General features: G+C 50.9%; 16 protein-coding genes across 16 annotated transcripts; 7 read left to right on the top strand and 9 right to left on the bottom strand.

The window, feature by feature from the left end:
* Nucleotides 1-506: 506 nt before the first annotated feature.
* Nucleotides 507-960, top strand: ASPGLDRAFT_88597 (60S ribosomal protein eL38; the record flags this gene model as incomplete). Its single annotated transcript, XM_022550448.1, has 3 exons — nt 507-570; nt 707-835; nt 929-960. Coding segments are annotated over 3 exons (225 nt in total), but the record flags the coding sequence as incomplete, so codon positions are not given.
* Nucleotides 961-2,612: 1,652 nt separating this feature from the next.
* ASPGLDRAFT_66820 (lytic polysaccharide monooxygenase auxiliary activity family 9 protein) lies at nt 2,613-3,407 on the top strand (the record flags this gene model as incomplete). Its single annotated transcript, XM_022549063.1, has 2 exons — nt 2,613-2,704; nt 2,756-3,407. 2 exons carry the CDS (start codon nt 2,613-2,615, stop codon nt 3,405-3,407), a joined length of 744 nt encoding a protein of 247 aa, XP_022400579.1.
* A 195-nt stretch (nt 3,408-3,602) lies between these two features.
* ASPGLDRAFT_82558 (uncharacterized protein) lies at nt 3,603-4,641 on the bottom strand (the record flags this gene model as incomplete). The annotated part of the gene is made up of 4 exons (XM_022550172.1): nt 4,591-4,641; nt 4,387-4,466; nt 3,663-4,318; nt 3,603-3,606 (listed from the first exon to the last, which is right to left on the bottom strand). Exons 1-4 carry the CDS (start codon nt 4,610-4,612, stop codon nt 3,603-3,605), a joined length of 762 nt encoding a protein of 253 aa, XP_022400578.1. The 5' UTR covers nt 4,613-4,641.
* Nucleotides 4,642-4,684: 43 nt separating this feature from the next.
* ASPGLDRAFT_47583 (DNA-directed DNA polymerase delta subunit POL31) lies at nt 4,685-6,671 on the bottom strand. Its single transcript, XM_022546707.1, has 5 exons — nt 6,587-6,671; nt 6,343-6,526; nt 6,156-6,287; nt 5,157-6,108; nt 4,685-5,101 (listed from the first exon to the last, which is right to left on the bottom strand). The coding sequence occupies exons 1-5, from the start codon at nt 6,634-6,636 to the stop codon at nt 4,794-4,796; spliced, it is 1,626 nt and encodes a 541-aa protein (XP_022400577.1). The 5' UTR covers nt 6,637-6,671; the 3' UTR covers nt 4,685-4,793.
* Nucleotides 6,672-6,797: 126 nt separating this feature from the next.
* On the bottom strand, nt 6,798-7,539 carry ASPGLDRAFT_47581 (uncharacterized protein). Its single transcript, XM_022546706.1, has 2 exons — nt 7,101-7,539; nt 6,798-7,048 (listed from the first exon to the last, which is right to left on the bottom strand). The coding sequence occupies exons 1-2, from the start codon at nt 7,457-7,459 to the stop codon at nt 6,898-6,900; spliced, it is 510 nt and encodes a 169-aa protein (XP_022400576.1). The 5' UTR covers nt 7,460-7,539; the 3' UTR covers nt 6,798-6,897.
* A 579-nt stretch (nt 7,540-8,118) lies between these two features.
* ASPGLDRAFT_354990 (NAD(P)H-dependent flavin oxidoreductase) lies at nt 8,119-9,817 on the top strand. The gene is made up of 2 exons (XM_022544570.1): nt 8,119-8,643; nt 8,698-9,817. Exons 1-2 carry the CDS (start codon nt 8,514-8,516, stop codon nt 9,555-9,557), a joined length of 990 nt encoding a protein of 329 aa, XP_022400575.1. The 5' UTR covers nt 8,119-8,513; the 3' UTR covers nt 9,558-9,817.
* On the bottom strand, nt 9,687-10,274 carry ASPGLDRAFT_354716 (uncharacterized protein). Its single transcript, XM_022544566.1, has 2 exons — nt 10,270-10,274; nt 9,687-10,214 (listed from the first exon to the last, which is right to left on the bottom strand). The coding sequence occupies exon 2, from the start codon at nt 10,084-10,086 to the stop codon at nt 9,817-9,819; it is 270 nt and encodes an 89-aa protein (XP_022400574.1). The 5' UTR covers nt 10,087-10,214; nt 10,270-10,274; the 3' UTR covers nt 9,687-9,816.
* ASPGLDRAFT_1492057 (taxilin) lies at nt 9,817-11,736 on the bottom strand (the record flags this gene model as incomplete). Its single annotated transcript, XM_022542009.1, has 5 exons — nt 9,817-10,583; nt 10,645-10,888; nt 10,941-11,089; nt 11,203-11,477; nt 11,598-11,736. 5 exons carry the CDS (start codon nt 11,734-11,736, stop codon nt 10,077-10,079), a joined length of 1,314 nt encoding a protein of 437 aa, XP_022400573.1. The 3' UTR covers nt 9,817-10,076.
* Nucleotides 11,737-12,574: 838 nt separating this feature from the next.
* On the top strand, nt 12,575-15,986 carry cym1 (pitrilysin family metalloprotease cym1; the record flags this gene model as incomplete). Its single annotated transcript, XM_022549741.1, has 2 exons — nt 12,575-12,954; nt 13,015-15,986. The coding sequence occupies 2 exons, from the start codon at nt 12,575-12,577 to the stop codon at nt 15,788-15,790; spliced, it is 3,156 nt and encodes a 1,051-aa protein (XP_022400572.1). The 3' UTR covers nt 15,791-15,986.
* A 302-nt stretch (nt 15,987-16,288) lies between these two features.
* ASPGLDRAFT_126805 (class I SAM-dependent methyltransferase) lies at nt 16,289-17,327 on the bottom strand (the record flags this gene model as incomplete). Its single annotated transcript, XM_022540676.1, has 4 exons — nt 16,289-16,813; nt 16,878-17,024; nt 17,096-17,116; nt 17,178-17,327. 4 exons carry the CDS (start codon nt 17,325-17,327, stop codon nt 16,289-16,291), a joined length of 843 nt encoding a protein of 280 aa, XP_022400571.1.
* A 557-nt stretch (nt 17,328-17,884) lies between these two features.
* ASPGLDRAFT_35881 (uncharacterized protein) lies at nt 17,885-19,275 on the bottom strand (the record flags this gene model as incomplete). The annotated part of the gene is made up of 2 exons (XM_022544622.1): nt 17,885-18,148; nt 18,205-19,275. The coding sequence occupies 2 exons, from the start codon at nt 19,273-19,275 to the stop codon at nt 17,885-17,887; spliced, it is 1,335 nt and encodes a 444-aa protein (XP_022400570.1).
* Nucleotides 19,276-19,634: 359 nt separating this feature from the next.
* ASPGLDRAFT_35880 (protein N-lysine methyltransferase family protein) lies at nt 19,635-20,789 on the top strand (the record flags this gene model as incomplete). Its single annotated transcript, XM_022544621.1, has 2 exons — nt 19,635-20,119; nt 20,186-20,789. The coding sequence occupies 2 exons, from the start codon at nt 19,635-19,637 to the stop codon at nt 20,787-20,789; spliced, it is 1,089 nt and encodes a 362-aa protein (XP_022400569.1).
* Nucleotides 20,790-21,914: 1,125 nt separating this feature from the next.
* ASPGLDRAFT_351842 (type III PLP-dependent enzyme) lies at nt 21,915-23,753 on the top strand. Its single transcript, XM_022544527.1, has 2 exons — nt 21,915-22,503; nt 22,556-23,753. The coding sequence occupies exons 1-2, from the start codon at nt 22,203-22,205 to the stop codon at nt 23,590-23,592; spliced, it is 1,338 nt and encodes a 445-aa protein (XP_022400568.1). The 5' UTR covers nt 21,915-22,202; the 3' UTR covers nt 23,593-23,753.
* A 160-nt stretch (nt 23,754-23,913) lies between these two features.
* On the bottom strand, nt 23,914-25,023 carry ASPGLDRAFT_26057 (GTP-binding protein; the record flags this gene model as incomplete). The annotated part of the gene is made up of 1 exon (XM_022543530.1): nt 23,914-25,023. The coding sequence occupies one exon, from the start codon at nt 25,021-25,023 to the stop codon at nt 23,914-23,916; it is 1,110 nt and encodes a 369-aa protein (XP_022400567.1).
* A 261-nt stretch (nt 25,024-25,284) lies between these two features.
* Nucleotides 25,285-26,563, top strand: ASPGLDRAFT_150259 (putative 2-hydroxychromene-2-carboxylate isomerase). Its single transcript, XM_022542123.1, has 4 exons — nt 25,285-25,657; nt 25,717-25,816; nt 25,863-26,146; nt 26,200-26,563. The coding sequence occupies exons 1-4, from the start codon at nt 25,586-25,588 to the stop codon at nt 26,401-26,403; spliced, it is 660 nt and encodes a 219-aa protein (XP_022400566.1). The 5' UTR covers nt 25,285-25,585; the 3' UTR covers nt 26,404-26,563.
* Nucleotides 26,476-27,289, bottom strand: ASPGLDRAFT_47569 (uncharacterized protein). The gene is made up of 2 exons (XM_022546705.1): nt 26,731-27,289; nt 26,476-26,672 (listed from the first exon to the last, which is right to left on the bottom strand). Exons 1-2 carry the CDS (start codon nt 27,038-27,040, stop codon nt 26,551-26,553), a joined length of 432 nt encoding a protein of 143 aa, XP_022400565.1. The 5' UTR covers nt 27,041-27,289; the 3' UTR covers nt 26,476-26,550.
* Between the last annotated feature and the right edge of the window lie 16 nt (nt 27,290-27,305).

The raw sequence follows: 27,305 nt of genomic DNA, 5'->3' as shown, positions 1-27,305 counted from the left end.
GTATGTCTCACTTCGTTCTAGACCTGCCAGATCCTGACCAATACGCTGCTGCAGATACATATCGTGGAGACAATCCCGCAATCAGTACCGCAAAACGTCGACGACGCGGGGCCCATGGCCAACCCCCTCGGGCGATGGAGCACCATCTCGTTCGGGAGACGAAGCGGATATCGAGAGCTACCCGTACACGATCAACAGCGCAGGCAGCCCCCCTACAAGCACACTGAACGCGGGCAACAATCCATACAATACAGAACAATGGCAATGGGTCTCGACCAGCCGCACCCCGGAAATGACAGCACCAGCCACAGGTGACTAATGACCCGCACCGCCACGCGACCCAGGGTTTGCAAAGAGGCTAAACCCTAATTGCTAGAAGTTCCCGCACAATCGTCGTCGCCGCCTCGTCCGAAGCTGTCCGCCCGCTTGTTTGACCGTTTCCCAATCACCCGTCTCGATCTTCAGAACCACGACAGTCCGTCTCATAATCGCCAATCTTGCCCATCATGCCTCAAGAGGTCTCCGACATTAAGCAATTCATTGAGATTGCCCGGCGCCAGGACGCCTCCTGTACGTGATACCCGCCCGAGGTTCCCCTCTGTTGTTTACACCGTGGCGGAGCTATGGGGAGCTTTGTTTTGGAGGAAGATCATATCTTCCCCCTATTTGCTTGGAGGATACATGCTGACTATTGGATCCGAAATAGCCGCCCGCATTAAGCGCAACCGCAAGACCCAGCAGATCAAGTTCAAGGTCCGATGCAACCGCTTCCTCTACTCTCTGGTCCTGAAGGACTCCGACAAGGCCGACAAGCTTAAGCAGAGCTTGCCCCCATGTGCGTACCTCCCTACTATACCTCTCTATCGTCCACGTGTCTATAATTCAGATTTGAAGATGGAATTTGATGCTGACGTCATTCGTTGAACAGCCCTCAAGGTCGTCGACGTCTCCAAGGGTGACAAGAAGAAGGCTCTGTAAATACGACCTTGAGATGAATTGAATAGGATGCCATTGGGGTTGGAGTGTGGCACGTGCAATATCTTTAGTGCATGATCTTTGATGTCATAGTTAGGGGTTGACATTCGGGAGTGATTCAAGCAATGAGCGTTGTCTTCTCCTGCTTCATGACTTGGACATTCTTACATCTGGGTACCGGAAAAAGGCCATTTCGGTCAGATCTGCATCTTCTGGACACCCGATGCCTGACATGTCTCCTCTATTATTCTTCCCCGGAGCTTCCTAGGTTCTACAACTTAATGAAAACAGTTGAAGACCATGGTTGCGCTATATTCGTTCGTATACCTTCCGCCCGTAGTCTTGTTCCCATATGCCTTGACTTTATGGATTCAAGTAGATGAGTTCTTGAAGAGATTGTCATGCGCCGTCAATCGCCACCAGCCACTGTCAGCGTCCAAGATCAGCAGCAGAGCATTGCCTGTTCCTTGCAGTTATCGCCTTATCGAGAGTCCTCCATATTGTCCAGAGTAGATGAAGCCGTTTCACCATGTGACCACGCGAGGTCTTGGCAGCAGGCCTTGAAACAACACCATTCTCTCCTGTCATCTTCATCTATCTCATTGGCAGCGTCTATCACGATGACAGAAAATACACGATGCAATGGCCAACTGCATCGTCTTGGCTCGAAGCCCCGTTGACAGACGGAGCGAACCACCCAACAAGTACTCGCTCCTATACAAAGCACACATCCCGAATCATCCATAAAAGAAACAGTGGATTCCTGATTGCTGATCATTCCTCTACAGTTCTCAGCGCCGTTCCTAGTAGATTACTCCAGATTACCTGATCTCCCCTAGTCGCGTTGGTCTGAGCTTTGGGTCATCCCTATTCGGGAACGGATGCCAGTCGGCTAGCCGAAGGGACCAGAGGGTTTTATATACCTGTGACTGGTGATGCTATTATTACCTGCGATATTTGACAGGGTAGGGAGTACTACTGTGGGAGTAATATTCGGACGTTGGTCTCCGAAGGGACCTGGGGGATCGGCGGTGTTGGTACAGGGGTTTTGTATTCTGGAGGCGCTTATTGGACTTGCGCTTCATTAAGAAGAAACCGGGTTCTTGCGGTCAGTTGATTGCATGCCAGGGAAGGCTCGCTACGGAGTGCTGGTATAGTGGCTGTCTTCGTCAGGGTCCAATCTGCCGTCACTGATGTCTACACTGCATTCACATGGCATATGGACTTGAATTGCTCCGAAAAAGTCGTTTTCTATCGGGTGCCTTACATCGAGACCGTGAAGGAAAGTGGATCGGGCATCATATAGATACATCTTGCCGGAACCAGAAAGATCTCGCCCTTATATCAATTCAAGACGAAACGCTGCCAAGAGCAGTGGAGACAGCAATACTTGGGTATCAATATCGATATCAACGTCTACAGCAATGACCAAGGGCTCATTGAAATGGCTATAAAAGGCCCTCTTCTCGTCGTCTACTTGTGTTGAACCACTGACCTCGCTCCATCCAGTTGATATTCCCATACATTCTTTTCTTGCCTTTGATCGTTGCTGGTCTTCATCAAAGCTCTTTTGACTTACTGCCTTTCACTATTTTCAATTGAACATCTACTTTCACTCTTTCGACTAAACTTTGAAAATGGCTTTCTCCAAGATCGCTTGCATCCTTGCCTCTGCCTCCATGGTCGCTGGTCACGGCTATGTTTCTGGTATCGTTGCTAACGGCCAATAGTACGTCATCGAATGATCAAAGGTTGAAAAGAGAAAAGCTAACCTCTCCAGCTACGGCGGCTACATCGTCGACACCTACGCCTACAGCGACAGCACCCCCGACACCATCGGCTGGTCCACCCAAGCCACCGACCTCGGCTTCGTCTCCCCGGACAGCTACTCCTCCCCGGACATCATCTGCCACGAAGATGCCAAGCCCGGCGCCCTAACCGCCAACGTCAAAGCCGGCTCCAAGGTCGAAATGCAGTGGACCGAGTGGCCCGAATCCCACCACGGCCCTATCCTCAACTACCTGGCCCCCTGCAACGGCGACTGCTCCAAGGTCGACAAGACCAGCCTCAAGTTCTTCAAGATCGACCAGCAGGGTCTGATCGACGGCAGCAGTGCCCCTGGTACCTGGGCTAGTGACAACATGATCGAGAACAACAACACGTACACGTTCTCGATGCCCGAGGCTGTTCCTGATGGCAACTATGTTCTGCGTCATGAGCTGATTGCGCTGCACTCGGCTGGTCAGGAGAATGGGGCGCAGAACTATGTGCAGTGTGTCAATGTCAAGGTTACTGGTGGTGGTAATGCTAGCCCGACCGGTACTGCTGGTGAGCAGCTGTACAAGGCTAGCGACAAGGGTATCAAGTTTGATATCTACTCGGACCTTAGCAGCTACCCTATGCCTGGTCCTGCCTTGTTCAACGCTAACTAGATGTATGTATTGCTTTGCCCCAAGGTTAAGCGCATCTGCTAATGGTTCTCTAGTGAATTGGACGCTGGGCGTCTCTCGGATACTGCGGAAATCAACTGGTACTAAGGGCAGTCACGACAAGAAATATCCGAGAAATTCAAGAACATAACCATAGATAGCGTTCAACAAGTTAATTGTACTTTATACATTTGCATCTCATCTGTACCGCATAAACGTTCATAACAGCATTACTTCACATAATCCAACTCAACATACCCCCCAACCCCCCCCTCAGTCCCCTCCTTAACCCTCTTCCCCCCCAAATCCCCTCTCTCCCTCCTTAACTCCACCTCCCCAAAATAATCCGCCTCCCCAGCCACCCTCCTAAACCCCACACTCTCAAAAAGCGCCAAACTCCCCGTATTCCCCTCCCCAATCTTCACACTCAGACACGAAAACTTCCAATCCCCCCTCCCATCCCCCGTAAGCAAAACCTTCGACTTCTCACCCACCGTGCCGAACGCAAACGTCGACGGCACAAATTCACCCAAGATCTCAGCCTCATGCTCGATGATATACCGCATGAAGCAGAGGAGTGCTGCGCGGCCGTAGCCCTGGCGGTGGTTGCGGCGTTCCGCGATCATTAATTCGATTTCGCCGATGATGAGGCGTTCTGTTGAGGAGGCGATGTCTTCGTCGACGTCGCCTTCGTCGACGCGTAGGAAGAGGTTTATGTCGCCGAGCATTTTGGACTCGGAGTCATCTTCTCTCGCCTTGATTGTTCTGTGGATACCTGGGGCTGGGACTGGGATTGTAGAGACGGGTTGGCAGATGATGAATGTTAGTTTGTCGGGGTCTTGTCGCCAGCTAAGTTGCATGCCGTATTCCTCCTCTAGGGTGAGGGGTTCGGAGGCGGTTGCTTGTTGGATTTCCTGTGTTTATGGTTAACATCTCCCTTTTTGTTTATGCATAATGCATGCATAAAGAATAAAAAAGATACCTCATCTTTCATCCATTCGTGGTAGCGGGGGACATGCCAATGTGAATAGGGGACTAGAAGGATGGGTACGGTTGAAATGGCTGTTATGGATTTTTGTCTACCAAGTTAGGGGAGTTTTTTTTTTTTGATTTTTTTGATTTTTTGATTTGTTTTTTTTTTGATGGATGCAAAGTACGGTTGGGATGTTGGTGTTGCGGTGCATACCCGTGTGTTCGTTGAGCAGCATATTGCTATTGGTCCTTGGCCCTGTTTATTGGGGATGTTTGGGGTGTTTTTTTTGAAGAGAGGAGGAGAGATAAAGACATTTGTGGGTCTTGGCATTGTTTCTATATATGCCCGTCTGTCTATACTCCGTGCGGGAAATACCTTAACATGCAATCCATTATTCTAGTAAAATATACTAGGTATTATTGCTTCTCCTCTTGTCCCCTAAAAATCCCAAACTTAACAACCTCCGCCTCCAAACTCTCCGTATCAACGAGTACCAACTCGCCCGTCTCCTGGAACCGAGGAACACACAACACCCGCACGCGCTGAGTCGCTGCTTCTTGGTCGGCGTCGGCCATTTCGGTGTCTGCGCCGTTTCCGTTTAGCGCGAGAGGAGGCTCTTCGCCTTCGATTAGGGCGGTTTTGAAGCGTGGTTGGTTGCCCGCGAAGAAGATGTGTGGGCAGGAGTGGAGGACGAAGGGGTCGTGGGTTTGGAAGGGGTAGGACCCTGTTGTTGTTAGCATGCGCGCATGTATAAGATGAGAGGGAAGGGGGGAACGTACAGATGGTATCCGGTGCAGTGGGCGCACCACATCTCCATCGGAGCATGGACTCCATGACTCGGATCCGCGACTCGACGTCTCCGTTCTTCGCGTCCTCGTTCCCGTCGTCCAAGAAATCCAAATATCGCAGTACATCGTCGACGTTTTGTCCGCTGCATCCCCATACCCGCCATCCTTCTACATCGCCTTCCCATGGATTCGTCACACTGTCCAGCCAGCCCGTTTCGGGGGTTTGGTTATCGGCCGATAGCGGCGGACCGCAATATGCCCGTGCTTGCGGGAACATGGCGCGGTGGATTCCTTGTTGCGGGAGGGAGAAGTTGGCCGGGTCGGTTTCGCCGGGCATTAGCGTTACGGGGATACTGGGGAGGATCTCTGCGAGGAAGGAGTCGAGCTGGGTGATCGGGGATGCGTTGTATGCGGAGGCGTCGTATCCGTATTTCTTCGTTCCGGCCTTTTTCGCAGCAGCGTTTTCTGTCGAAGCTGCGGCTGCTGTGACGTTCGCGCCGAGCGAGTTGCCCGCGATGACGAGTCTGGTGATTGCAGACGCATTGGGCGGTGCACCCTCATCCTCATTCGACGTCCCTGTGTACCCGAGGAGATAGTCCGCCAAAAGATCCAAAGTCAGCGTATTGCTCGCAGTCCCCGTAATCCCAAGACCACTGACAAACGCAATCTTCCCTTTCCTCTCGGTCTCCGGTGCTTGAACCCCCTCCCACCGATGCGGTTGTCGAGCCAAATCCGGAACCTTAATATCAACCACCTCGAAATCACCATTCGAGTTCTCCGTTCCCAATACCGCAATCACAGCGCCGGTGGCTAGTTGTGTCGATCGGAGTAGACTTCCTGTTAAGCGTAGACGGCCCGATTCATCCTCCAGCATGTATTGCGTTGCTTCGGGGTTCGAGGAATCGATATATGTGCGTCGAGGGGCAGGGGCTAGTGTGAAGTTCTATCGAAGTTAGCACCGTCCCTTGAATCGACAACAAGCAAGCTCACCTCTTTCGTCAAATCCTCCAGAATATTCGGTTTCAGCGGCATATCCATGTATATCGTCCCGGCGACCCAGCACAACTCTCCCTGTCTCACGTCCAGCACTCGTTCCACGCGACGAGCGTGTTCCCCTGCAATCTTTCCACATTGTCAGATACTTATTCCCATATCCCAAACAAGTATAAGCACATACGCTAAACCCATCCCACGTCTCCGCCGCAACTTGTTCCGTGGCGGGTTTTAACCGGGCAAGTCGGAGGAAGTACATGTCGCCATATTGCTGTTTATAATGCTTTTCCTGCCCGCTTGGCAGTTTGAATGTGTGTAGTGGGTTGTAGTGTGAGGGATTGCGATAGGCCGGCGCATATTCTTCGTCGCTGTTGATCGTCGAGTTAGTTACTGGCCATTGAGTGGAAGGGGGAAGTCGATGGACGAACCTTGGGGGACGGAGGAAGTCGTTATTTGCGTTGCCGTCGGCCATTCCCATTTCTTTTTATTAGGGTGCTGTGATGCGATTGTGGTAGAGTAATTGGAGATGCCTGGTTGTCGATATGCGGACGCGGATCACGCGTCGTTTTGGCGTCGGTAATTACAGTACCGCTTTCGGCAGTATTCGGTGCTCTCTATTGTTTATTATTGTCTTGATAGTTCGGATATAATGAATTATATTTAGCTAGTGTATACATGAATTGCTGGGATTTGGACAATGCCGTATTGGCAGATATTTACATCAGACGATAGTAACAAGTTATAGATGCAGTGCAGACAAGAAGATTGATATGAAGAGACCTGCTGTGCTCAACGACCGGCCTCTATCTGCCATCGCTATCGCATTAGCTGCCATGACGCGCTCAGTGACCGTCGCAGTGGCAGTCACCGTAGCCACGTTATGATTAGGTCTGGGGTAAGATATCAGCTATTTGCACCGCATATAACAGCATTTAAACTCACCGGGCAGCAGTTGTATTGCCGGACACTCCTGGCGCTTGTCTCAATTCATGCATAAACTCTTGGACAGTCGTTGTCGCAGTCTCTGCCGTGGTCTTTGGCGGTACACCCAATGTCTCTATTGATTGCGTTTGTGCTTGTGCTTGTGCTTGTGGTCGATCGATGACAGGCCCCGGAGGAGGATGATAGTATCCAACTGCTCCCTCAGGCGCAGTGATGAGGGATCCGGGGAGACTTCTTCGGAGCCGGGAAAGCTGACGAGAGACTGAGCCAATATCAAACGAGGATGCGACAGCACATGTTAATAAACTGATAATGATGGAGCTGCACAGCAAGCTTTGGCAGACCCGTGGTACCCTCATATTGTATGGTGAAGCGCTATCGAGACAACACATGGAGAGGCTGATGCAAACGGGAAAAGGTATAATATGAAGGCCCAGGATGTCTCAACTGTACATCAACACTGGCGCATGGCTGCTAGAGACACAAACCGTGTTAAGAATGAGGCCCGATCAACCGTGGATTTTGACCGCGGTATTCAATCGCATCTTTACTTCCAATGAAAGACACCAAGCAATAAACAGACTCCAAAGAACGTCGAGGAGAAACAAAACAAGTCGAGAATCGATTGGCTTGGAATTGACGAACGATCCTGCTCCGCGAGTACGCGGCATGTCAGTGACAGATCAGTATGTTAGTGACCCGCGATCCCTTGATCAGATCGATGGCAAAAGCTCAATGGCTCGCATTTCTGAGCTCTGCCATGTTTGTCAAAGATATTCTCGCGTGAGGTGTCATATGCGACTCCTGCGCATTCCCGTCTGACTGAGACATTCGAGCCGTGGAGATATGGAGGGTGGTCTTGACAATCCCTTCATTTTCTGAGCTTGACCTAGGCAAATCACAAGCCTTGGACTTCGCGTATCTCTTGTTTATCCTGGTTCATTCCGTCGCTATTTCATTTTCATTCATCCTCAGTCGGTCAAACTGCTAACGGATCCCCCCCCCCCCCCCCATGGGTACCCTAAGTCAATGGACCGACAGTCATCAAGCCAAATGGGGCTATTCTTGCGAGTAGATCTGTCGATCGATAAGTCTAAAAGAACACACAGACAGCATGGAGAGGAAAGCAGGGAGAATGGCAGTTGAAGCGAATCAGCCTCGGCTCGGTTCCGGATCGTTTGGGGTCTCCGCACTCTCTTTGCAGCAGTCTCCATCGACTTAAAAGCATCGATTGAATAGGTGTGATGTTTTTATGAAGATATTAATGAGAGAATTGAATCTTGATTGATTATTCTTGATACGCAGTTTACTTGCTTGCACCATTTGTATGCCCATAACCACCTCCTATTGCACTCCGTACCTACGATACTAACCACCCAAGAATCCAGTTTACATCGCAAAACCACCACCAAAATGTCCCTCCAAACCCCCCTCTGCCCTCTCCTCAACATTCAACACCCCATCCTCCTCGCAGGAATGGCCCGCGCCTCAAGCGCCCCCCTTGCCGCCGCCGTCTCCAATGCCGGCGGTCTAGGAACAATCGGTGGCCTAGGCTACACCCCCTCCCAGCTCTCCGAAATGCTCACAGAGCTCAAATCGCTTCTCCGCTCCCCCAACCTCCCCTTCGGCGTCGATCTGGCCCTCCCGCAGGTCGGTGGTAATGCGCGCGCGACGAACCACGATTACACACATGGGCAGCTGGATGAGTTGATTGAGGTTGTTATTGAGCATGGGGCGAAGTTGTTTGTTTCGGCTGTGGGTGTTCCGCCCGAGCGGACGATTAAGAGGTTACATGAGGCGGGCATTTTGGTGATGAATATGGTTGGCGCGCCGAAACATGCGGAGAAGGCGTTGGGGTTGGGGGTGGATATGGTCTGTGCGCAGGGTGGGGAGGGGGGTGGGCATACGGGGGATATACCGTTCTCTGTGCTTGTGCCTGCGGTTGTGGATGTGGCGAGGAGGTTTAGGAGTCCACTGACGGGGGGACCGGCGCTGGTTGTGGCTGCGGGGGGTGTTAATGATGGGAGGAGTTTGGCGGCGGCGTTGATGTTGGGTGCTGCTGGGGTTTGGGTTGGGACGAGGTTTGTTGCGGCTGAAGAGAGTGGTGCTAGTCGGTTGCATAAGGAGGCTGTTGTGGGTGCGAGGTATGGGGATACGAAGCGGACGCTGGTTATTTCGGGGCGGCCGCTGCGGATGCTGCCGAATGAGTATGTTAAGGAGTGGGAGAAACGGCCGGATGAGATTGCACGGTTGACTGCTAAGGGTGTCGTGCCTATTGAGCATGACTTTGAGAACGACAAGGAGGTTGAGATTCCGTTTTTGATGGGTGATGTCTCGGCTAGTGTCCAGGAGATCAAACCGGCCGGTGCGATTGTCCAGGAAATGGTCCAGCAGGCTGTGGCCATGTTGAGACAAGGTGGTTCGTATATCACCAGTGAACCAGCGAGTAAACTATAGCGCTGTTGAGGTTTATCTCTACCTCAAAATGTACATACTGACAGACACCAATTCGAGTTTCCGATTCAATGCATTGTAGTAGAATGATCCATGGCCGTGGTATGAGAGACATGCTTTTGGACGTAAATAACATGGTACGTACTTGTACAGGGACAACAACAAGAAGCAGACAAACCCGGAACCCGTACAACTAACCAGACATACTTCAGCCCTGGCCGGTCAGGAGACCAACGTCAGGACAAGGCTGCGAGATGCTTGTCTACATCCGCTGTAGTCCATTTCTTTTCCCATTTCCCCATTCCCTGTCTTCTTTTGAGCATATCAAACCAATTGAATAAAACAAACTTGAATTGACAGTGAGATTCACTAGCACAAGCCATGACAGAAAAGCTTTCCAACAAGTGCTGGCTACAAGTGCATTATGTGGCCTTCTTATCACCAAAACAGAGAGCACATGTTTTTTGTTTTTGTTCCTTTTGTTCTCAAAACATTGTTGATGTTGTTCGATATGAGTAGTCGCTAGTGACATCCATTGATCATGGCCTTGTTCCCATTCGCTGCTCGTGCCTCCAGAAGTTGCGGCGGCGGTGGTGGGCCAAAGACAGGCTTCTCAGGTTGCTGGGGAACGTTTCCCCCGTTGAGTTCCCGGCCTGCATGCTCAAGCTCGTACTCGTCGTCGCTGATATCCTCGTCATCCTCCTCGTCTTCATAGTCCTCATCGTATTCGCTTTCTGTCCCCTCGTCGTCACCGTCCAAGTCGGCGGGAAGACTTTGACCACGACCTTGCGCTTGCATTCGTCGACACAGTGCCTCCAAGTGGTGACTCTTCTTTCGCCATTTTTCCAGTTCCTCATGGTTTCGTGTGCGCTCCTCTGCCATCTCGAGTATATTGCGGTTCGTTTGGTCGTGTTTTCGGGTAAGCGTGAGGTTCTCCTTCTCCAGGCGCTTGGTCTTTTTCGACATTTCCTCCATTTCTTTGCGGAAAGTGAGGAAGAGTTCGTTGCTGTTATTCAGTGTATCCTCCACCTAAATATTATTATTACCAGCAGGTCATAACAGAGGGGCAGAGCTAGCAGAGCAACCATACCTGCTTAAACTTTTCCACGTAGATATTAAGCTGACTGCGCAGTTCAGCCTCTGTATGCGAAAACGTCGAAACCTGGGAGCTCAGTGCACGACAACGGGCGGCTTCATTCTCGGCAGCACGGCGCTGTTCTTCGTACTTGGCGGTAAGGCACTGTATCTCTGCGTCTTTGCTGCGTAAGAGGGCCTTGTAGTGTAACTCGCGCATTTCGAACTTTTCCCCGATGGTCTTGATCTTGGCACGTAAACTGTCGCATAATGTCAGCGGGCGAGAGGAAAGGGATGCGATCTTTGACTTACGCCTCGTCCAAGTCAATATCTATCTTCTCATTGCGCGGGTTGCCTTTGGCGGCCATGACATCTTGTATGTCATACAGGAGAGAGTCCAGACGTTCGTTGACGATCAACCGTGCCTTCTTCTCGGTTTCCTCCAGTTTCTTGTTCTCGTCCTAGGCGGTATAGTCGTATTAGTCGATTGTTTTGTTTCGATGGTGCCTCGATTGAGATCGTAGTCGGATGGAGGAGTCCGCGAAAATCCGCTCAGCCCCGGATCGCCACTCACCTTGACCTTCTTGTTTTCCTTGGTAAGCTCCCTGCACAGCTTCTCCAGTTTATCCTTCATAGTGACGGTCTTGTTCAACTCCGATTTGCCCTTGTCCTGGTCCTTCTGCAGTTGATCGGATCGTTTTTTGCTCTTGGCATAGTCGCGATCCAACTTCTTCATGTCGGCGAGGAGTTCGGTGTATTTCTTGTGGACGGTCTCGAGTCGGGTCATCGGAGACTCAATATTGCTGAGCAGCTGGTTCAGATCCCTCGTAGCCTTCTTGACTTCACGCTCTGTAGACGCAAATCATCAGTTAGGTAAATCTTTGCCCCGCCATACATGTAAACCCCACAAACCAAGGTCGACGAGAAATTGCCAGCGCATAACGAAAATTGCAAAGCAGAATCACGCACCAATTTCCGCTTCTTGATCCTTTTCCCCTGCTGCATCTTGCTCCAACTGTGAGATCTTGGCGGCTAGCAGTTTGGATGTCTCATTGGGGTCCGCAACCTTCTTCCCCTTGTTCTTTTTCGACATTGCTGCGGAGGACATGGTGAACGGAGTCGGGAGGTTCGACTTCTGGGGACAGTGGACTCGTAGACGGTGATCGCGTGGGCAACTCCACGGAAGCCGAAAAGTGCGAGGACCACGGGAGGTGGGTTTAGCCGGTCACCGGACCAATCTGGAACGAAGGCGCAAAACGGCTTCAGAACGAGGATGGCGCTCAATCAAAAGCGAATCGACAACGGAGAGGAAAACGAATCGAGTCTAACGGAAACCTCAAGTTTCCCTCCAGGACTCGTCGGTTGAACTCGCACGGAGGGATTCCACCAACGAAGAACTGGAAGACAACAGAAGCCAAAAGTGCCACAACGATGAATCGACGTTATTTCCTTTCACACACACAAACACAGATCAACTTGATATAGCGAGGTCGACAGAAGGCATAGAACCACACTTTTTTCCCACACTTTTCGCACGTAGTCGAGGATCTTTTGCCTGGGGAAGAGGAGGATCGAATCCAATCGTCGGCGTTGATTAAGAGGGGATGCGCTAAACCGTTTTTGGTAATTGATCTTGGCACTTTTTTGGGGCTGGTGTGGCTGAACTTCACTTCACTTACTTCCGGCCACCGTCTGCTGTTTTCTTTTGTTCTTGGATACAAGTCGCGGCTGGTAATTTCTCATTGACGCTAGCTAGGCGCTTCTGGACCTGCTTACAGACAGTGTGGTCTCGCCCGTGGTGGTGACTCAGCTTCCGACCTCCGTCCGTTCGGTTCGCCGAAGCTTTCGATGTGCAGCCGGCAAAAGCGCAACGAGACGACATCTTCATTCAACCACTCTCGACAGTTTGATTTCGCATTCGTTCCATTAACCGGACAGCTTGCGCCATGTTGCGTCCGTTCTTAGGAGCCAGCAAATGCCGGGTGCCCGTCTTGCGGCAACAGCTCGCCGGTAGTCGTGGACTCAAGTCGAACTATGATTTATCACGATGGAGCCAGATCCGGAAGGCGTCGACGGTGACAACTCTGGAGAACTTTCCTGGAGTGGGCGAGAAGCTTCAAGGGTTCACAGTGCAGGAGAAGAAACACGTACCGGAGCTACACCTGACAGCAGTGCGGTTAAGGCACGACAAAACCGATGCGGATTATATGCACGTGGCGAGGGACGATCAGAATAATGTCTTTGGGATAGGATTTAAAACAAATCCTCCGGATGCTACGGGTGTACCGCATATTCTGGAGCACACAACGTTATGCGGAAGCGAAAAGTAAGAACATCCCTTCCGGTCGTTATAACGGTGGAAGTGCTAACTGAGATATCCTAATAGGTTTCCCATTCGCGATCCCTTCTTCAAGATGCTTCCCCGTTCTCTATCGAACTTCATGAACGCTTTTACTGCTTCCGACCATACCACATATCCTTTTGCCACGACGAACGCGCAAGACTTCCAGAATCTCCTATCGGTGTATCTCGACGCTAGTTTCCATCCTCTGCTTAAGGAAGAGGACTTCAGACAGGAAGGATGGCGCTTGGGGCCCGAGAACCCTCGTGCGATCGAAGAGGCTGAAGGAAAACTTACTCCGGAGGACATCCTGTTCAAGGGCGTTGTCTACAACGAGATGAAGGGTCAAATCTCGGATTCGAACTACCTCTACTACATCAAGTACAAGGAGAACATTATCCCTGCTCTCAACAACTCCGGCGGAGATCCCGAGTATATCACGGATCTCACGCACAAGCAATTGGTCGACTTTTCGAAGCGGAACTACCATCCTAGCAACGCCAAAATCTTCACCTACGGTGATATGCCTCTGGGCACCCATTTGGAGCAGATTGGCGATGTGTTGAACGGTTTCGACAAGGGCCAAGCCGATACGGACAATAAGAAGCCTATTGATCTCAAGCGTGGCCCGGTGAACGTCACCGTTCCAGGTCCTATCGATACATTCGCTGGAGAAGACAAACAGTTCAAGACTTCGACGTCGTGGTATATGGGAGATTCAACTGATGTTGTTGGGACCTTCTCCAACGGCATTCTTTCCTCTCTACTCTTGGATGGGTTTGGCTCCCCGATGTATCGGGCGTTGATCGAAAGTGGCTTGGGTTCGTCTTTTACCCCCAACACTGGTCTTGATGCCTCGGGTAGGACACCCGTTTTTTCTGTCGGAGTCACTGGTGTCAGTGAACAAGACGCGCCCGCCGTGAAAGAGGCTATCCAGAAGGTCTATCAGGAGTCACTGTCCGCCGGGTTCAGTGACGAGAAGGTGCAGGGGTTTTTGCACCAGTTGGAATTGTCGCTGCGGCACAAAACGGCTAACTTCGGAATCGGTGTCATGGACAAGACAATCTCCTCTTGGCTCAACGGCTCCGACCCGATGAAGGAGCTTTCTTGGAACGAGGTCATTGACGAATTTAAGGCAAGATATGCCAAGGGTGGATATCTCGAATCCTTGCTGCAAAAGTATCTCATGAACGACCAGTGTTTGACCTTCAACATGGTTGGTTCGCCCACATTCGGCAAGGAGCTAGATGACAAGGAAATGGTGCGAAAGGAGAAGAAGTTTAATCAGCTCGTTGAGCAGCACGGATCCGTGGATAACGCCGTTGCCAAGCTTGCCGAAGAGGAGTTGCAGCTTCTCCAGGTCCAAGAAGCGGCGCAAAATGTCGATCTGAGCTGCTTGCCTTCGCTTCGTGTCAAGGACATCTCTAGGGAGAAGGAGCGCAAGCCAGTGCGGGAATCTCGCGTGGACGATGTCGACGTTGTCTGGCGCGAAGCCCCGACAAACGGCCTCACTTACTTCCAGGCGTTGAACGCCTTTGAGGGCCTTCCTGACGACCTTCGACTGCTCTTGCCGCTCTTCAATGACTGCATCATGCGGTTGGGCACTGCCAGCAGGACTATGGAGCAATGGGAGGACCTTATCAAACTGAAGACCGGTGGCGTGTCAACGTCGTCGTTCCAGGTTTCCTCTGCGACCGAGCTCGGCAGTTTCAAAGAAGGCCTTCAGTTGTCTGGATTTGCCTTGGATCAAAACATCCCCGAGATGCTCGAGATCTTCTCTGCCCTGATCACCGAAACCGACTTCACGAGTCCCTACGCTCCCGCCATGATTCAGGAACTCTTGCGACTGGTCACAAACGGCGCATTGGACTCCGTTGCCAGTTCCGGTCATCGATTTGCGTTGAATGCGGCTGCATCCAGTCTCACTCGGAGCTTCTGGGTTCAGGAGCAGCAGACGGGTCTCGCACAACTGCAGGCTACGGCCAACCTCCTTCGCGATGCCGAAACTTCTCCTGAGCACTTGGCAGAGCTTATCGAGAAGCTTTGCTTGATCCAGTCGTTTGCTATCTCCAGATCGTCGAACCTCCGCGTTCGCTTCGTCTGCGAACCCAGCAGTGCTGCGCAAAACGAGTCCACGCTCCAAAAGTGGCTTGGCGGCTTGTCTCAAGTCCGTGCACCCACTGCCGCTCCCGAGGCCTCCAACATGAACCTGGGTGTTGACAAGGCATTCTACGATATGCCATTCAAGGTCTACTATTCTGGCTTGGCCATGCAATCAGTCCCATTCGTCGATCCCTCCAGTGCACGTCTGAGTGTCCTCTCACAACTCCTCACTCACAACTACCTCCACCCCGAAATCCGCGAGAAGGGAGGCGCCTACGGCGCCGGAGCCAGCAACGGACCTCTTAAGGGTATCTTCGCCTTCACCAGCTACCGTGACCCCAACCCCGCCAACACCCTGAAGGTGTTCCAAAACAGTGGCATTTTTGCCCGAGACCGCGCCTGGTCTGACCGCGAGATCAACGAGGCCAAGTTGGGCATCTTCCAGGGTCTTGATGCGCCTATGAGCGTTGACGATGAGGGTGCTCGCTACTTCATGAGCGGCGTCACTGATGCGATGGACCAGCGCTGGAGAGAACAGGTGCTGGATGTCACTGCGAAGGACGTTAACGAGGCTGCGCAGAGATTCCTTGTTGAGGGGTCTCGCAAGTCTGCCTGCTTGCTGGGTGAGAAGAAGGATTGGGCGGACTCTGAAGGCTGGGAGGTGCGGAAGCTCTCCATGAATGTTGAAAAGGGCGAAGATGACGTTGCGTCTGCTTAAACTTCTTGCTCCTTGTTTCCACCATAACCATTTCTTTCGGTTTCTTGGGATATAGAAGCCGGGATTTTTCTTGCATGATATGATGTGTGGTATACCCTGTATTTTACGCTGATGTTGATGCTTCTTACGCCCATGAAAAGTTTGTATATAGACATTTTGTACAATATCCCCACTCATCTTTCCTTATCTTCCCTCCCTGACCTTCTTTTCTCAATCTCTTACGCGCGAACCAAGAACAGGTAAAACCTGCCTCTGGCCTTCTACCATGGTCTTAGACAGGTTTCCGTTTCTCTTACGAGAGGACGGAGCAAGCGCAATATCAAATCCAGAATGTGAACTCATCGCCTGGCAACAGGCGTCGAAGTACACTTCTCATCTCCGTTTATCAGACCCGTCCTGGATCCTCTTTCAGCCTACGCAGAGCGGACTAAGAACGTGAGAACATACCATACCTTAATGCAACGTAGAAATGCATATCTACATTATATAATAAACAGCCTACTCCCTCCTAACAACAAACCTAACCTTAATCTGCCCCTGCTCCCTAACCAACCTCAAAATCTCCTCACTACCAGTCTCCCCCCATTTCTCCCCCACAACATGAACCCTCCACCTCGTCCCCGTCTCCCTCCCCACAACCCCCCACATCGCCCTCCAACTCTCCTCATTATGGTAATACCCAATCAAACTCCCCTCCGGCTCGGGCCCCTCGCTATGCTTCACCTTCCCAACCTGCCGTCCGACGAGTAAGGAACCGGGTTGTGGGCGGAGGAGGGTTACGATGCGCTTTGCGATGAGGATCTGTTGATCCCAGGTGAAGAGGTGGAAGAAGGACATGGTGTTTATTATGGAGAAGTGATTTGTGAAGTGGGTGACTAGATCAGAATTGTTGTCGAAGATGTCGCTGACGATGAAGTGGGATTGAAGGGTGTGCCGGTCGTTGAAGAGGTCGTAGCCCACGGTGAAAAGATCGGGGGTTAGGTCGCAGCCGTAGAGATTTGTGGAGGGGGCGCCGTCGTGGACCTTAGTTTCGTTAGTTGACTAGATCCGAGAAGTGGCTTGACTTTGAAATAGTGGGTGTGCTCACTAAGTGCCGGAGTTCTTGTCCCAGTGCACATCCTAGATCTAGGAACTTATCGCCGGATTTAACTCGTTCTAATATCTCGGGGTAGATTGTCATTCGATGGAGGTCTAATTCGAGGAATCTGAATAGGCCGATGCATGGGTATGGTGTCTATAGAAAGGCGCAGTCGGTTGTTAGCAGCTGATATACACGTTTGTATATGTTTTTGGAGCAAAACATACCACGGCGAAAGCACGTTTCCTCTGTTCAATAGCATTAGCCTCAATATATCTTGAGTGACAGATATCTCACAACACTACTCACGACTTCGTTAATATGATCCGCGATCTTCTCATTTGGAATCTTGCTATATTCCTCGAATATCGTTCTCGCGGGTTCGCGGACGGATTGGATCTCTGGATCGTAGTATTTGCTTGAGTCATAACTAGATGGAAATGATTGAGATTGTGCCATTGTGCTATCGGTACGCTGGGATATGCTATTTTCGTGCGTTGGGAGAATGCTGATAAACACAGGAATCCGCGGGCTCTCCTGGGTTTATATGGAGATGACGAAAACGGGAAAGTTTAAGAATGTGGGATAGACTTCACTATGCAGATACCAGCGGGCCCGCAAATTCATGCAATAGATTTCTATCGTTGGCTGCTCTAATCCAAATATCGGTGAAGCAATGACATAGATTCAGCCAGCCTGGGTAGCAACGAATTCAAAGAAAAATTATATTTACATCCAAAATAAAACGAGTTTCTAGTAGAACCTAGCCATTTCCAAAATAGGGTATAAGCATCATATCATGAATCGTGTCGTAGTTATACAAAAGGGCAGCAAAGAAGTTCTACAGGTTGTGGTTTCCTGTAGCGCGAGGTCCCAAAATTTGACCTGCAAACAGAATAGATAGCCAGTGTTGGCTGCATGGGCCCGCGAAGAAATAAAGTCAGCCAATGTCAAATGGAATGGTCCGGCCATTCTGCAACATGGCAAAGGCTGTCCGAGAGGGAGTATGACAATAATTAGCCGTCGGTTGCTCTATCGGAGCTCGGATAAGGGGACCCCGGATTGTCGTCTGACGCCTTCATATCGGGCCAGATTTCATGATCTGTTGACGATACCGGAGTTTGGGGCAGAGATGGAAAAGGTTCGGTTTGCATATTATCACGATCATCGGGCAAGTTTCTGTCGCTTATTGATCCCCGCGGCGAATGAACCGCGTTCGCATATTGGGCATCTGACGAAACGGTTGTAGAGCGTCCAGACAGAGAAGGACGAGATGTTGACTGGTTTATACGTTAGCCAAACATACATGCATAGGGAACTGGACACCGCATGCTACCTTGTTGTTCTGATCGAGACCACGATTTGAAGCCAATCTCTGCGCAGCAAGCCGTTTTCTAAAAATCTCCTGCTCCTCTTTGAGTGCAGCTTGCTCTTCCTCTTTCTTCAAGCCATCTAGTGACTGTGTATCAGGGGTCTGCGCATCGACAGAAATAACTCGAGGTGACTGAATGCGACTACCTCGCTTTCTCTTCATTCGTAGTTCCTTCAAAGAAGCGTCTGTTGTAGAACTGACAGTCCCCGAAGTAGACCTTCTCACCGAAGATTTCCTCCCGGACTGGTCATCAGAATCTAACCCTGTTCCGCGACGGCCCAACGCCAAGGCAAATTCATCATCTAATGGCACAGCATCATCTTCCTCATCACTCATGATCAAATCACCTCGGGAACTCAAGGAGTTGGTAGTTTCCCGCGACGACTGAGTTGCGCTCCGATCTCTGCCGTTACTATAAGAAACAGGACCCTCAGATCCCTCACCAGCCTCAAGCAATGGCTCTTCTTCACGGTCAAAGCGACGTACCCCCCCGGGATGCTCCTGTAGATCTGCAGCCGATGGACGATACTTCTGCCCCCGCGCACCCAATCTCCAAGGAAAACGTTCCAAAAATCCCAAAAACGAAGAGCTAGGTATTACCGTCGGATCATTTCTGTTCTCAGGTACAAGCACACTGCTCTTTCTCCTGGTACCGCGCGTCCCATAACTCATCTTCCGCTGCCGGTGTGGTTGCTCTGCAGTCCCGCGTGCAAGGCCACTCCCAGCTAGCAAACGATCCAGCTCATCAGACCCCCAACCTAACAGGCTATCATTGGCAATATCATTATCCCAATCATCGTAGAAATCGAAATTGGCCTCCGCCCGGCCCCGTCGTCGACGCCGGATATGGTCTTCACGACTAGGAAGACATGGCGCTGTGCATGCGTAGACACAGTTCCTAATACTGGCAAAACATGGCGAGATATAATTCTGCGAAAAAGCGTAGATGCCTTCCTGGGCCGTTTCGTTTGCGCTCTCAAGATTGGAGGAGATCTGGTTGAGGGTTTGGCGAATGCGAGGGTCTCTGGGCCGCATCGTGACGGGCAACCGCGAAAAAAGGGCGAGAACAGAATCGAGCGTAGGTGTATTTCAACCCACTGTGACCAGTTACATTTGTCGCGAGAAATACAGGAAAGGATGAGCGTGGTTAAACTCAATAGGCGTGTATGCTGTCCCTGATGGGGAGTTCCCATGCAGTCTCCGCCTCACGATGTCATTTCGTGGCCTCAGGCTTGAGGATTAGTCAGGGGAACACGTGCCATCACGGGATCTGGGGTTAGCCATTTTCAAATTGCTTTAGCGTCCATAGTACGACAATCAAGAGGTATGGCAGTATAAGAGATAGTTTTGACATTTCTGTACTTGCTGGATCATTTTCTGTTCACACCCACAGGATGGTCTTTTACATCCGCTTCCTCAAAACTCCCCGGCTTCAGAAGCAAAAGGGGACTGTTTCTGTTTCTGCTCTGATCTGTATCACTACGGACCTGGGCGATGCATTCCTGGCTGAAGATGTGCAATTGCTCGCAACGCTGAGTGTTGATCAGACAGAAAAAATCCTGTACAAGGAGCCATTAAAATGGACCGCCGGCAAACGACAGCTTCCCATCTCACTGGGACCGTTTCCCGAGCATCTTGCCCGACAGACTGTGTGTCTAAGCGTTAGTGTAATTGAACCCCGGAGACCAGAAACGCGCTGGAACGATGTTATATTGGGGGGTGCCGGCGTCCCTTTGGTTATCTCCGGCTGGAGCGCACCTTTTGGAGGGTCTCAGTCTCTAGTGGCAGAGAAACTCGTGGAGAGACGGTTTGGTCCTACAGACCGATTGGACCTGAGAATATGGGAGGAGACAGGCAACAGCATTGCCCGGCATATCTGGTGAGCGGGCATCAATCTCCAAATTCCTTACATCATTCTAAACAATACTTGTGTCGGCTCCATTAGGGATGCAGCCCTTGCATCAGTGATACATCTCGAGCAGATCATGCAAGGTTCCAAATCTACCCTGCCGGTGCTTTCAAAAATTCTACAGAACCCGCGCGACAAGCCCCTCCAAGTTCTTGAACTGGGATCGGGATGCGGGATTGTAGGCATTGCTTTGGCGGAACTACTCCCACAGTGCTCAGTTATGCTGACCGACCTACCTGAAGTCGAGGACATTGTAATGCAGAATATCGCTGCGGCCAGACAGGCGCAGTTATCTAAGATTGAATATCAGAACCTCGACTGGGACGAGCCACTGCCGGAGAACCTCTGTCACGAGCCTATAGACCTGATTCTCGTTTCGGACTGTACATATAACGCCGACAGTTTGCCTGCATTGGTCTCGGTTCTAGACCGGCTCGTACAAAGTTCCCCGAGTGCACTTATTCTCGTGGCATTAAAGAGGCGCCATGAAAGCGAAGCAATCTTTTTCGGCTTGATGCAGTCTGCAGGACTCTGCACCCAACACCAAGTCCATACATTATCGCTCCCGTCACAACATGACCAATTAGATCGCATTGAGCTGCATTGCTATGGACGGAATCCACAGCCGGAATCCGAATGATACACTCAAAACCTCCGAAGAAGCCACCTCGACCGCTTTCCTGACCACCCCTGGGTTCTGCTCGGTCCTCCCGTCTGGATTTCAAAACCCGGGTCACCAATGAGTGGGCAGCGGATTGCTGCCCAGCATTGAAATTTCTTTTATGTTCTGGTCCGTGCATGTGGATGTGGAAACAAGCCCGGAAGTGCGTCATAAACAGTGGCATAACATCATTGCTGGCCGATTTTCAGGGGAAGCGATTCTTTTCAGCTTCGACTTCTTCGATGAACTGTGCTGGACGCTTCGATATGATGCATGGTCGGGCACTGGAATTAGAGTGTACGCACGAAGGATATACTAGTGTGTACTCAGCCTGTGTGGCGAATGGTAGGCAGCCGTAAGACACGGTCAGGAGGCCCTTGCCATAACAACCATAATACTGACTATCGGTCAATTACTTCCTTGCAATTTGAGTCATTTTTTGTCCTCCCCGTAGAAGCGGCCTCCCGAATTAGGAAAAAGCGGCGTCTCGGGAGATTCCGTTACAGGCTAAGCGACGGGCTGCTGACTAAGACCCCGTCAGTCTTTTTTCATCATCGCCGCTGCTGGCTCTCGTTTCTCCCTCATAACAAGACGACCTCCCCGTCTGAACGAGCGAAAAGTTGAACCAATTGCCAGGTGAGTGTTTTTTTTGTTCTTCCCCCCCTTATTCCCGGATTATCGATGTGATCCTCATGTTGGTATCCATGGCTTGTGTGCCTTGACCCCTCAATTAGCGTGCCCTTTGCCCTAAGCCTCCAATCTACACACCAGAAAATTCCTTTACAACACTACTCGTACCCCCCTTCTTCTTACCACATAAGCCGTCTTTCTGGGATATAAAACCAAATTAATTCCCTCGTTCATTTCGCTGACCGTCTCTTCTTCTCCAGAAATCAAGGTTTCTGTCCTATAAAAAAAACTTTCCTTCGCCTTTGGAATCCGTAGTTCCAAAGGCAACAGCTCACCACGGCTCTCCTTCGTCAAATTGTCTGCCATAGACGTCCTCGCGACACTCTTAACAACATTCCACCTCCGACTCCTATCGATCCCCGCGTCTTTCTCCGCTGCGTCATTTTTGCCCCCGTTGACGCCCTTCCAGCTTAATCCCTCACCCCTTGAGCTGCCGCATAGGACTTCTCTGAAGGTTCTTCCTCTTCAGGAGGAAGGGTCTAGGAGGCTTGGTCCAGTCAACCTCGGTTGCGAAACTTTTCGTCCTCCCTAACACGCTTGTCGCGTTCTGAAAGTTTCCTGCTTTTTTTCGGTCTGATCAGTTTCCTTCCAGAATACTGCTCAAACACCCATTTTTTTGGTTTCTATACCATATAAATTCGTCTTCCCGATTCCCATCTACCCACTCAGGTTTCCATCGTGCGCTCAATAGCACGTTTGGTTATGGCACCTACTGCTTGTGTCCCTCCCGTTGAGATTCTCGCGACCAAACACAAACCTGAGATAATACATTCTCATAATAATTACAATCTGCTCGGTAATCATGGAGGGGACGAATCGTTGCAATCGAGGTTGACTGCCAAGGACCTCGTCCTGGAGGTTCTGAAGAAGCGCGCGGCTGAAGTGGATGTTGACCAATGTGGCGCCGGAGAGGAGGATGCGTTCTATGTGGCAGACATGGGCGAGATCTACCGCCAGCATTTGCGCTGGAAAATGCAATTGGGCCGTGTGAAGCCTTTTTATGGTATGTTCTCGTCGCATGTTGGGCTCAAGGATTCATACTGACAATTGATTAGCGGTCAAGTGCAACCCCGACCCGGAGATTCTTCGTCTCATGGCTCAGCTTGGAAATGGTTTCGACTGTGCTTCCAAGTCTGAGATTGACTTGGCCCTCGCGACCGGTATCGACCCGAGCCGCATCATCTACGCGCAGCCTTGCAAGACCAAGTCGTACTTGCGCTATGCGGCCCAGGTTGGAGTGAAGCAGATGACTTTTGACAACGCGGACGAGCTCTACAAGATCAAGGCGTGTTTCCCGGATGCTGAGCTGTACCTGCGCATCTTGACGGATGACTCGACTAGCTTGTGTCGTCTGAGCATGAAATTCGGCGCGTCCTTGGACGTTGCGCGCGAGCTCCTCGAATTGGCCGCGCAGCTCGATCTCAAGGTGGTTGGCGTGAGCTTCCACGTCGGCTCGGGCGCCGAGGACCCCAGCGCGTTCGTCAAAGCCGTCCAGGATGCGCGCATGGTGTTCGACCAGGCGGTGGAAGTGGGCCACGAGCTCCACACCTTGGATGTGGGCGGTGGTTTCAGCCATGACACGTTCGAGAAGTTCGCTGGATATCTGGGTGAGGCCCTCGATGCCTACTTCCCGCCTCACGTCCGTATCATCGCCGAGCCAGGTCGCTACTACGTGGCCAACGCCTTCACCTTGGCGGCCAACGTCATTGCGCGTCGCGACATCCCTGACCCGACCGATACGACCCGCAACGCGTACATGGTCTACCTGAACGACGGCGTGTACGGCAACTTCTCGAACATCATCTTCGATCACCAGCATCCGATCGCGCAGATCTTGACCTGTGCGAATGGCATCGACCGCTCCGCTGAGGGCATCCACTACTCCGTCTGGGGTCCTACCTGCGATGGAATCGATGTCATCACCCAGCACATCGAGCTGCCGGGAATGTTAGATGTCGGAGACTGGCTGTTCTTTGAGGAGATGGGGGCATACACCAAGTGCAGCGCGACACGTTTCAACGGCTTCTCTGACAACCACGAGGTGATCTACATCTCTAGCGAAGCCGGAGCATCTGCTCTCCTCGACTACTAATTTGTTTTTATACTGCGCTTTGTTTACTTGTATGTTTGTCATTGGCCTGTAGGCCACGTTGCTTGCGTTTAGATTAGAGTTAGTGTTTCACCTGTAATTTTGTTGTCATTATCATTGTTCTAGTAATCCTTTGGGCTGTTTAATGATAGACCTGGGCTCTTATGTTTATAAAAGTGTATTGTTAACTTTGGTAACTGACCGTTTTGCTGCGAATTACTCGAAGCGGCATATATACAGCATGAAAAGTTTTTGGTTATTTACTCAACCATGTCTAGGAGTGCCAGCTCCATCCTCTAATCGTGTAGTAAATGAGATGGATATCTAAACAAGTCGCTCAACCGACAACTCAGCCCCCTCAGCCTGCACAAGACCCCCAGCTTCCAGCTTCTTCTTCCACTTCCCAGATTCGTACCGCGCGAGGATGAATGTCAGACGGGCGGCCACGCTTGGGTCTGCGGATTCGGCAACCACAGCGGACGGCGTGAATGTCCAGCGCCCAAAGGCCCAGTTGAGGATGTAATACTGAGACGGAGGAGAGTCTGGCTGGGGTGTCGGTCTGGGCTCGTTGAGATTTTCGGATGATTCTGCTGGTGGAGCGCTCGTCGAACAGCGGAGGATGCCCTTGATGCGGTAGACTTCTTCTTTCGATGCGGAAGAGAGGAGTTGTTCAAGCGAGGGGACGTTGACAGTCTGGTCTGACTTGAGTGTTACGGAGAGCACTTCGACCTCGGACTGATGATTATGCTGGTGCTCATGCCCATCCTCATGGTCATGATGCGCCTGCCCCAAAGCCACATCCGCATTCTCCTTCGCAAACATCGCCCCATCAATCCCCAACAGCACATCCTTATCCACCCTCCCCCGATCCGACTTAACATACGGCGTCTCAACCTCCAAATCCCCCACCCTGTCAAGACAAGTATCAAACCTCCTCTCCCCAACCCCCTCCCACTTATTAAAAATAATCAAATCCGTATACTTCGCCTGCAACTTCGCCGTATAACTCGTATCCTCATACCCCTCCCAATTCTCCACATCAATCACACTAATCACCCCATCCAGCACAAAACCTTCTCCCTCATCTGACTCTTCGCGCGATAACCGATTAACCTCCATCGCCAGCGTCGCAGGAAACGCGCTACCGGAGGTCTCGATGACGATACGATCCGGTTGAACCGTTTCGCGGAGCTGGTTTAGCGCATCGCCGAGCTGCCCGACGAGATTGCAGCAGATGCAGCCGTTGAGGAGTTCGCGGACGCCGGAGATTGATTGGGTAGAGGCGAGTTGGGAGTCGATGGCGACGTCGCCGTATTCGTTTTTGAGGAGGGCGAGGCGGTAGGATTTCGGGAGTTGGGGGATGAGGTTTAGGAGGAGAGTTGTTTTACCGGAGCCCAGGAAGCCCGTTACTATTGTTACGGGGATGGGTGCCATTTTTGTTGTTGATATGTTGGAGATGGGATGTTGGTGTAAAGATCATTTGGGTAAGATGGGAGGCGGGGCAGGCGCTAGTCCTGTTTGGGGGTGCCCTAATATTGCCTGTTTGGGAGGAGGGTCTTGGGATTGATGCAAGGCGCGTTGGATGTTGTTGATGGTTGGATATATATATACCTACAAGTAATTGTTATTCACTTCTTCTCTTTCTTGGTCTCTCGCTATGTCCTCTGCTTTTACTTTTCTCTCTTCGTTGGAATAGTATGAGTGGCAGCTATTTTTAGCACGACAGTTTGTACTTGCGCACACTCCTCAGCTCAGATTTCAGCAGAAATACATTCCTTTATCTAACAATACACCTCTACTTAATCTTGAATCCTCCATAGACATCAAATCTCATAAACTCGAACGATACTCAAAAGTACCGACGACCTCGGTAGCTGACTCAGCCGCGGCGATCGCGATCTGGATTCAGGATTCAGTTCAGCCGTGTCAGGCGTCAACTCGATACTATCCATCATCATTCTCAGAGAAAGAATTGATTATCCTATACTCTATCAACATGACTTCCAAAATCACGCTCTACTTTGACATTGTCAGCCCCTTTGCGTACATCGCTTTCCACGCGCTGCAAGTAAGTCCGGAGAAGTTTCCAGACCGACAATGAATGGCGAACTAAACAATGGTAAACAGAACTCCCCAGCCTTCCGCAATTGCACCGTCTCCTATGTTCCCATCTTTCTCGGTGGTTTGATGCATTCTTGTGGCAATACGCCGCCTATTAAGATCAAAAGTAAGAGAATACAGCAAGAAAAATGAGCCGATATTAATAAATACAGACAAGGACATCTGGATCAACCAAGAGCGCATCCGATGGTCTCGCTATTTCAGAGTTCCGATGGTCGACCATTTCCCCCATGATTTCCCGCCAGTGACGCTGGGCGTGCAGCGCGCTCTTTGCGCTGTCTCCCAGAGATACCCGGAGCTACTTGTTCCTGCGATCGCAAGTTTGTATTATGCGTTCTGGGCAGATGGGAACTCCAAGGTTATACAGCCGGAGATTTTTGGTCCGATTTTGGAGAAGGTGTTGGGGAAGGAGAGGACGCATGAGATTGTGAAGGATGTATGTTATCCACTTTGATTTGAGTGATACCGTTCCATACTAATAAGGGACAGTCAAAAACATCAGACATCAAGAGCCTATTGAACGAAAATACCGACCGCGCGTTCAGGTCTGGTGCTTTCGGCCTTCCTTGGTTCGAATGCACTAACCCCCAGGGTGAGATGGAGGGATTTTGGGGAATTGACCACTTGGGCCAGGTGGCCGACTTTTGTGAATTGGAGCGCAGAATCGAGCCGGGATTCCGCGCATTGCTGTAAACGTTGTCACGTTGGGATTGGAAATATGGGAGTTGTTTATTATTGAGATTCGTTGAATGATTGATCTTTCTTGTTGTTCTGTAAATACCTTAAATAGCATTGCATATATCGACTATCACGTACAGGCAGAGGGGTATATGATATAAATTATTTCCCGCGTTGTAAATTGGCGTTGCTCATGTGTTTCTCCTGAAGGAATTCTGCGATCTTCTCCCTTTCCATATTTTCGATTATTTGGATTTCTTCTTGGGTCGGCGCGTTCTCTGCTTCTATTGCATTCAGCATTAGCACACCAAGCAATATCAAACAAGTCAAGAAAAAACTAACCCTGCTTCGCAGCCCGCTCACTCTCCGCATCATCCTCATTCCCATTCCCATTCGCTATCGACTGAATCTGTTCCCGAACACCATCAACCACCTCCCCCGGCGATATCGAACTGACTCTATTCTTAACCTCATTAAATGACTCCCCAATCATCGCACTCGCATTATTCCCCAGATCCGCCAATGAACTCCCCGTCTCTGTCGAGTTGACCTGGTCCTTGACGCTGTCCGTATACCCCTCATTGCTAGTGCCTGGTGTCGGTTCGGCGCGTTGTTCGATAACGGTTGGGTTGTTGTCGTTGGCGGAGGTCATGGCGTGGCTGCGTATATATCAAAGGAATAGCCAATTGATATAGCGAGGTTAAATCGAGGGATGAGATTGATAGGTGAGAATGTCTGGGCAGTGTCTTTGGGGATTTTTGTCTGGGGTTTTGAATTTCTGTTGCCTGTGGTCCCGTCCCGTAGGGCTGATGACATCAACGGGGCGATGATATCATTGCGATCAGCCTTATCGTGCCAGGCCACACTGTGTCTACATTATATTTTATGCTTGAACAAGGATAGCTGTAGGGGAAAAT

The sequence above is a fragment of the Aspergillus glaucus genome, assembly GCF_001890805.1.
Source record: "Aspergillus glaucus CBS 516.65 unplaced genomic scaffold ASPGLscaffold_11, whole genome shotgun sequence".
Taxonomy (NCBI): domain Eukaryota; kingdom Fungi; phylum Ascomycota; class Eurotiomycetes; order Eurotiales; family Aspergillaceae; genus Aspergillus; species Aspergillus glaucus.
This window is presented reverse-complemented; position numbering and strand designations above follow the sequence as displayed.

Excerpts from the sequence above, each read along its gene's own strand:
- ASPGLDRAFT_47583 (XM_022546707.1), bottom strand. The coding sequence starts at position 6,636 with ATGGGAATGGCCGACGGCAACGCAAATAACGACTTCCTCCGTCCCCCA. Across the intron at positions 6,109-6,155 it reads TGGAGGATTTGACGAAAGAG|AACTTCACACTAGCCCCTGC; the intron begins GTGAGCTTGCTT and ends TAACTTCGATAG. Across the intron at positions 5,102-5,156 it reads CACTGCACCGGATACCATCT|GGTCCTACCCCTTCCAAACC; the intron begins GTACGTTCCCCC and ends TAACAACAACAG.
- ASPGLDRAFT_47581 (XM_022546706.1), bottom strand. The coding sequence starts at position 7,459 with ATGAGGGTACCACGGGTCTGCCAAAGCTTGCTGTGCAGCTCCATCATT. Across the intron at positions 7,049-7,100 it reads GGCAATACAACTGCTGCCCG|ACCTAATCATAACGTGGCTA; the intron begins GTGAGTTTAAAT and ends ATCTTACCCCAG.
- ASPGLDRAFT_354990 (XM_022544570.1), top strand. The coding sequence starts at position 8,514 with ATGTCCCTCCAAACCCCCCTCTGCCCTCTCCTCAACATTCAACACCCC. Across the intron at positions 8,644-8,697 it reads CGGCGGTCTAGGAACAATCG|CGCTTCTCCGCTCCCCCAAC; the intron begins GTGGCCTAGGCT and ends CAGAGCTCAAAT.
- ASPGLDRAFT_354716 (XM_022544566.1), bottom strand. The coding sequence starts at position 10,086 with ATGTCACTAGCGACTACTCATATCGAACAACATCAACAATGTTTTGAG.
- ASPGLDRAFT_351842 (XM_022544527.1), top strand. The coding sequence starts at position 22,203 with ATGGCACCTACTGCTTGTGTCCCTCCCGTTGAGATTCTCGCGACCAAA. Across the intron at positions 22,504-22,555 it reads CCGTGTGAAGCCTTTTTATG|CGGTCAAGTGCAACCCCGAC; the intron begins GTATGTTCTCGT and ends ACAATTGATTAG.
- ASPGLDRAFT_150259 (XM_022542123.1), top strand. The coding sequence starts at position 25,586 with ATGACTTCCAAAATCACGCTCTACTTTGACATTGTCAGCCCCTTTGCG. Across the intron at positions 25,817-25,862 it reads GCCGCCTATTAAGATCAAAA|ACAAGGACATCTGGATCAAC; the intron begins GTAAGAGAATAC and ends TAATAAATACAG. Across the intron at positions 26,147-26,199 it reads CGCATGAGATTGTGAAGGAT|TCAAAAACATCAGACATCAA; the intron begins GTATGTTATCCA and ends AATAAGGGACAG.
- ASPGLDRAFT_47569 (XM_022546705.1), bottom strand. The coding sequence starts at position 27,040 with ATGACCTCCGCCAACGACAACAACCCAACCGTTATCGAACAACGCGCC. Across the intron at positions 26,673-26,730 it reads TGAGCGGGCTGCGAAGCAGG|AAGCAGAGAACGCGCCGACC; the intron begins GTTAGTTTTTTC and ends TGAATGCAATAG.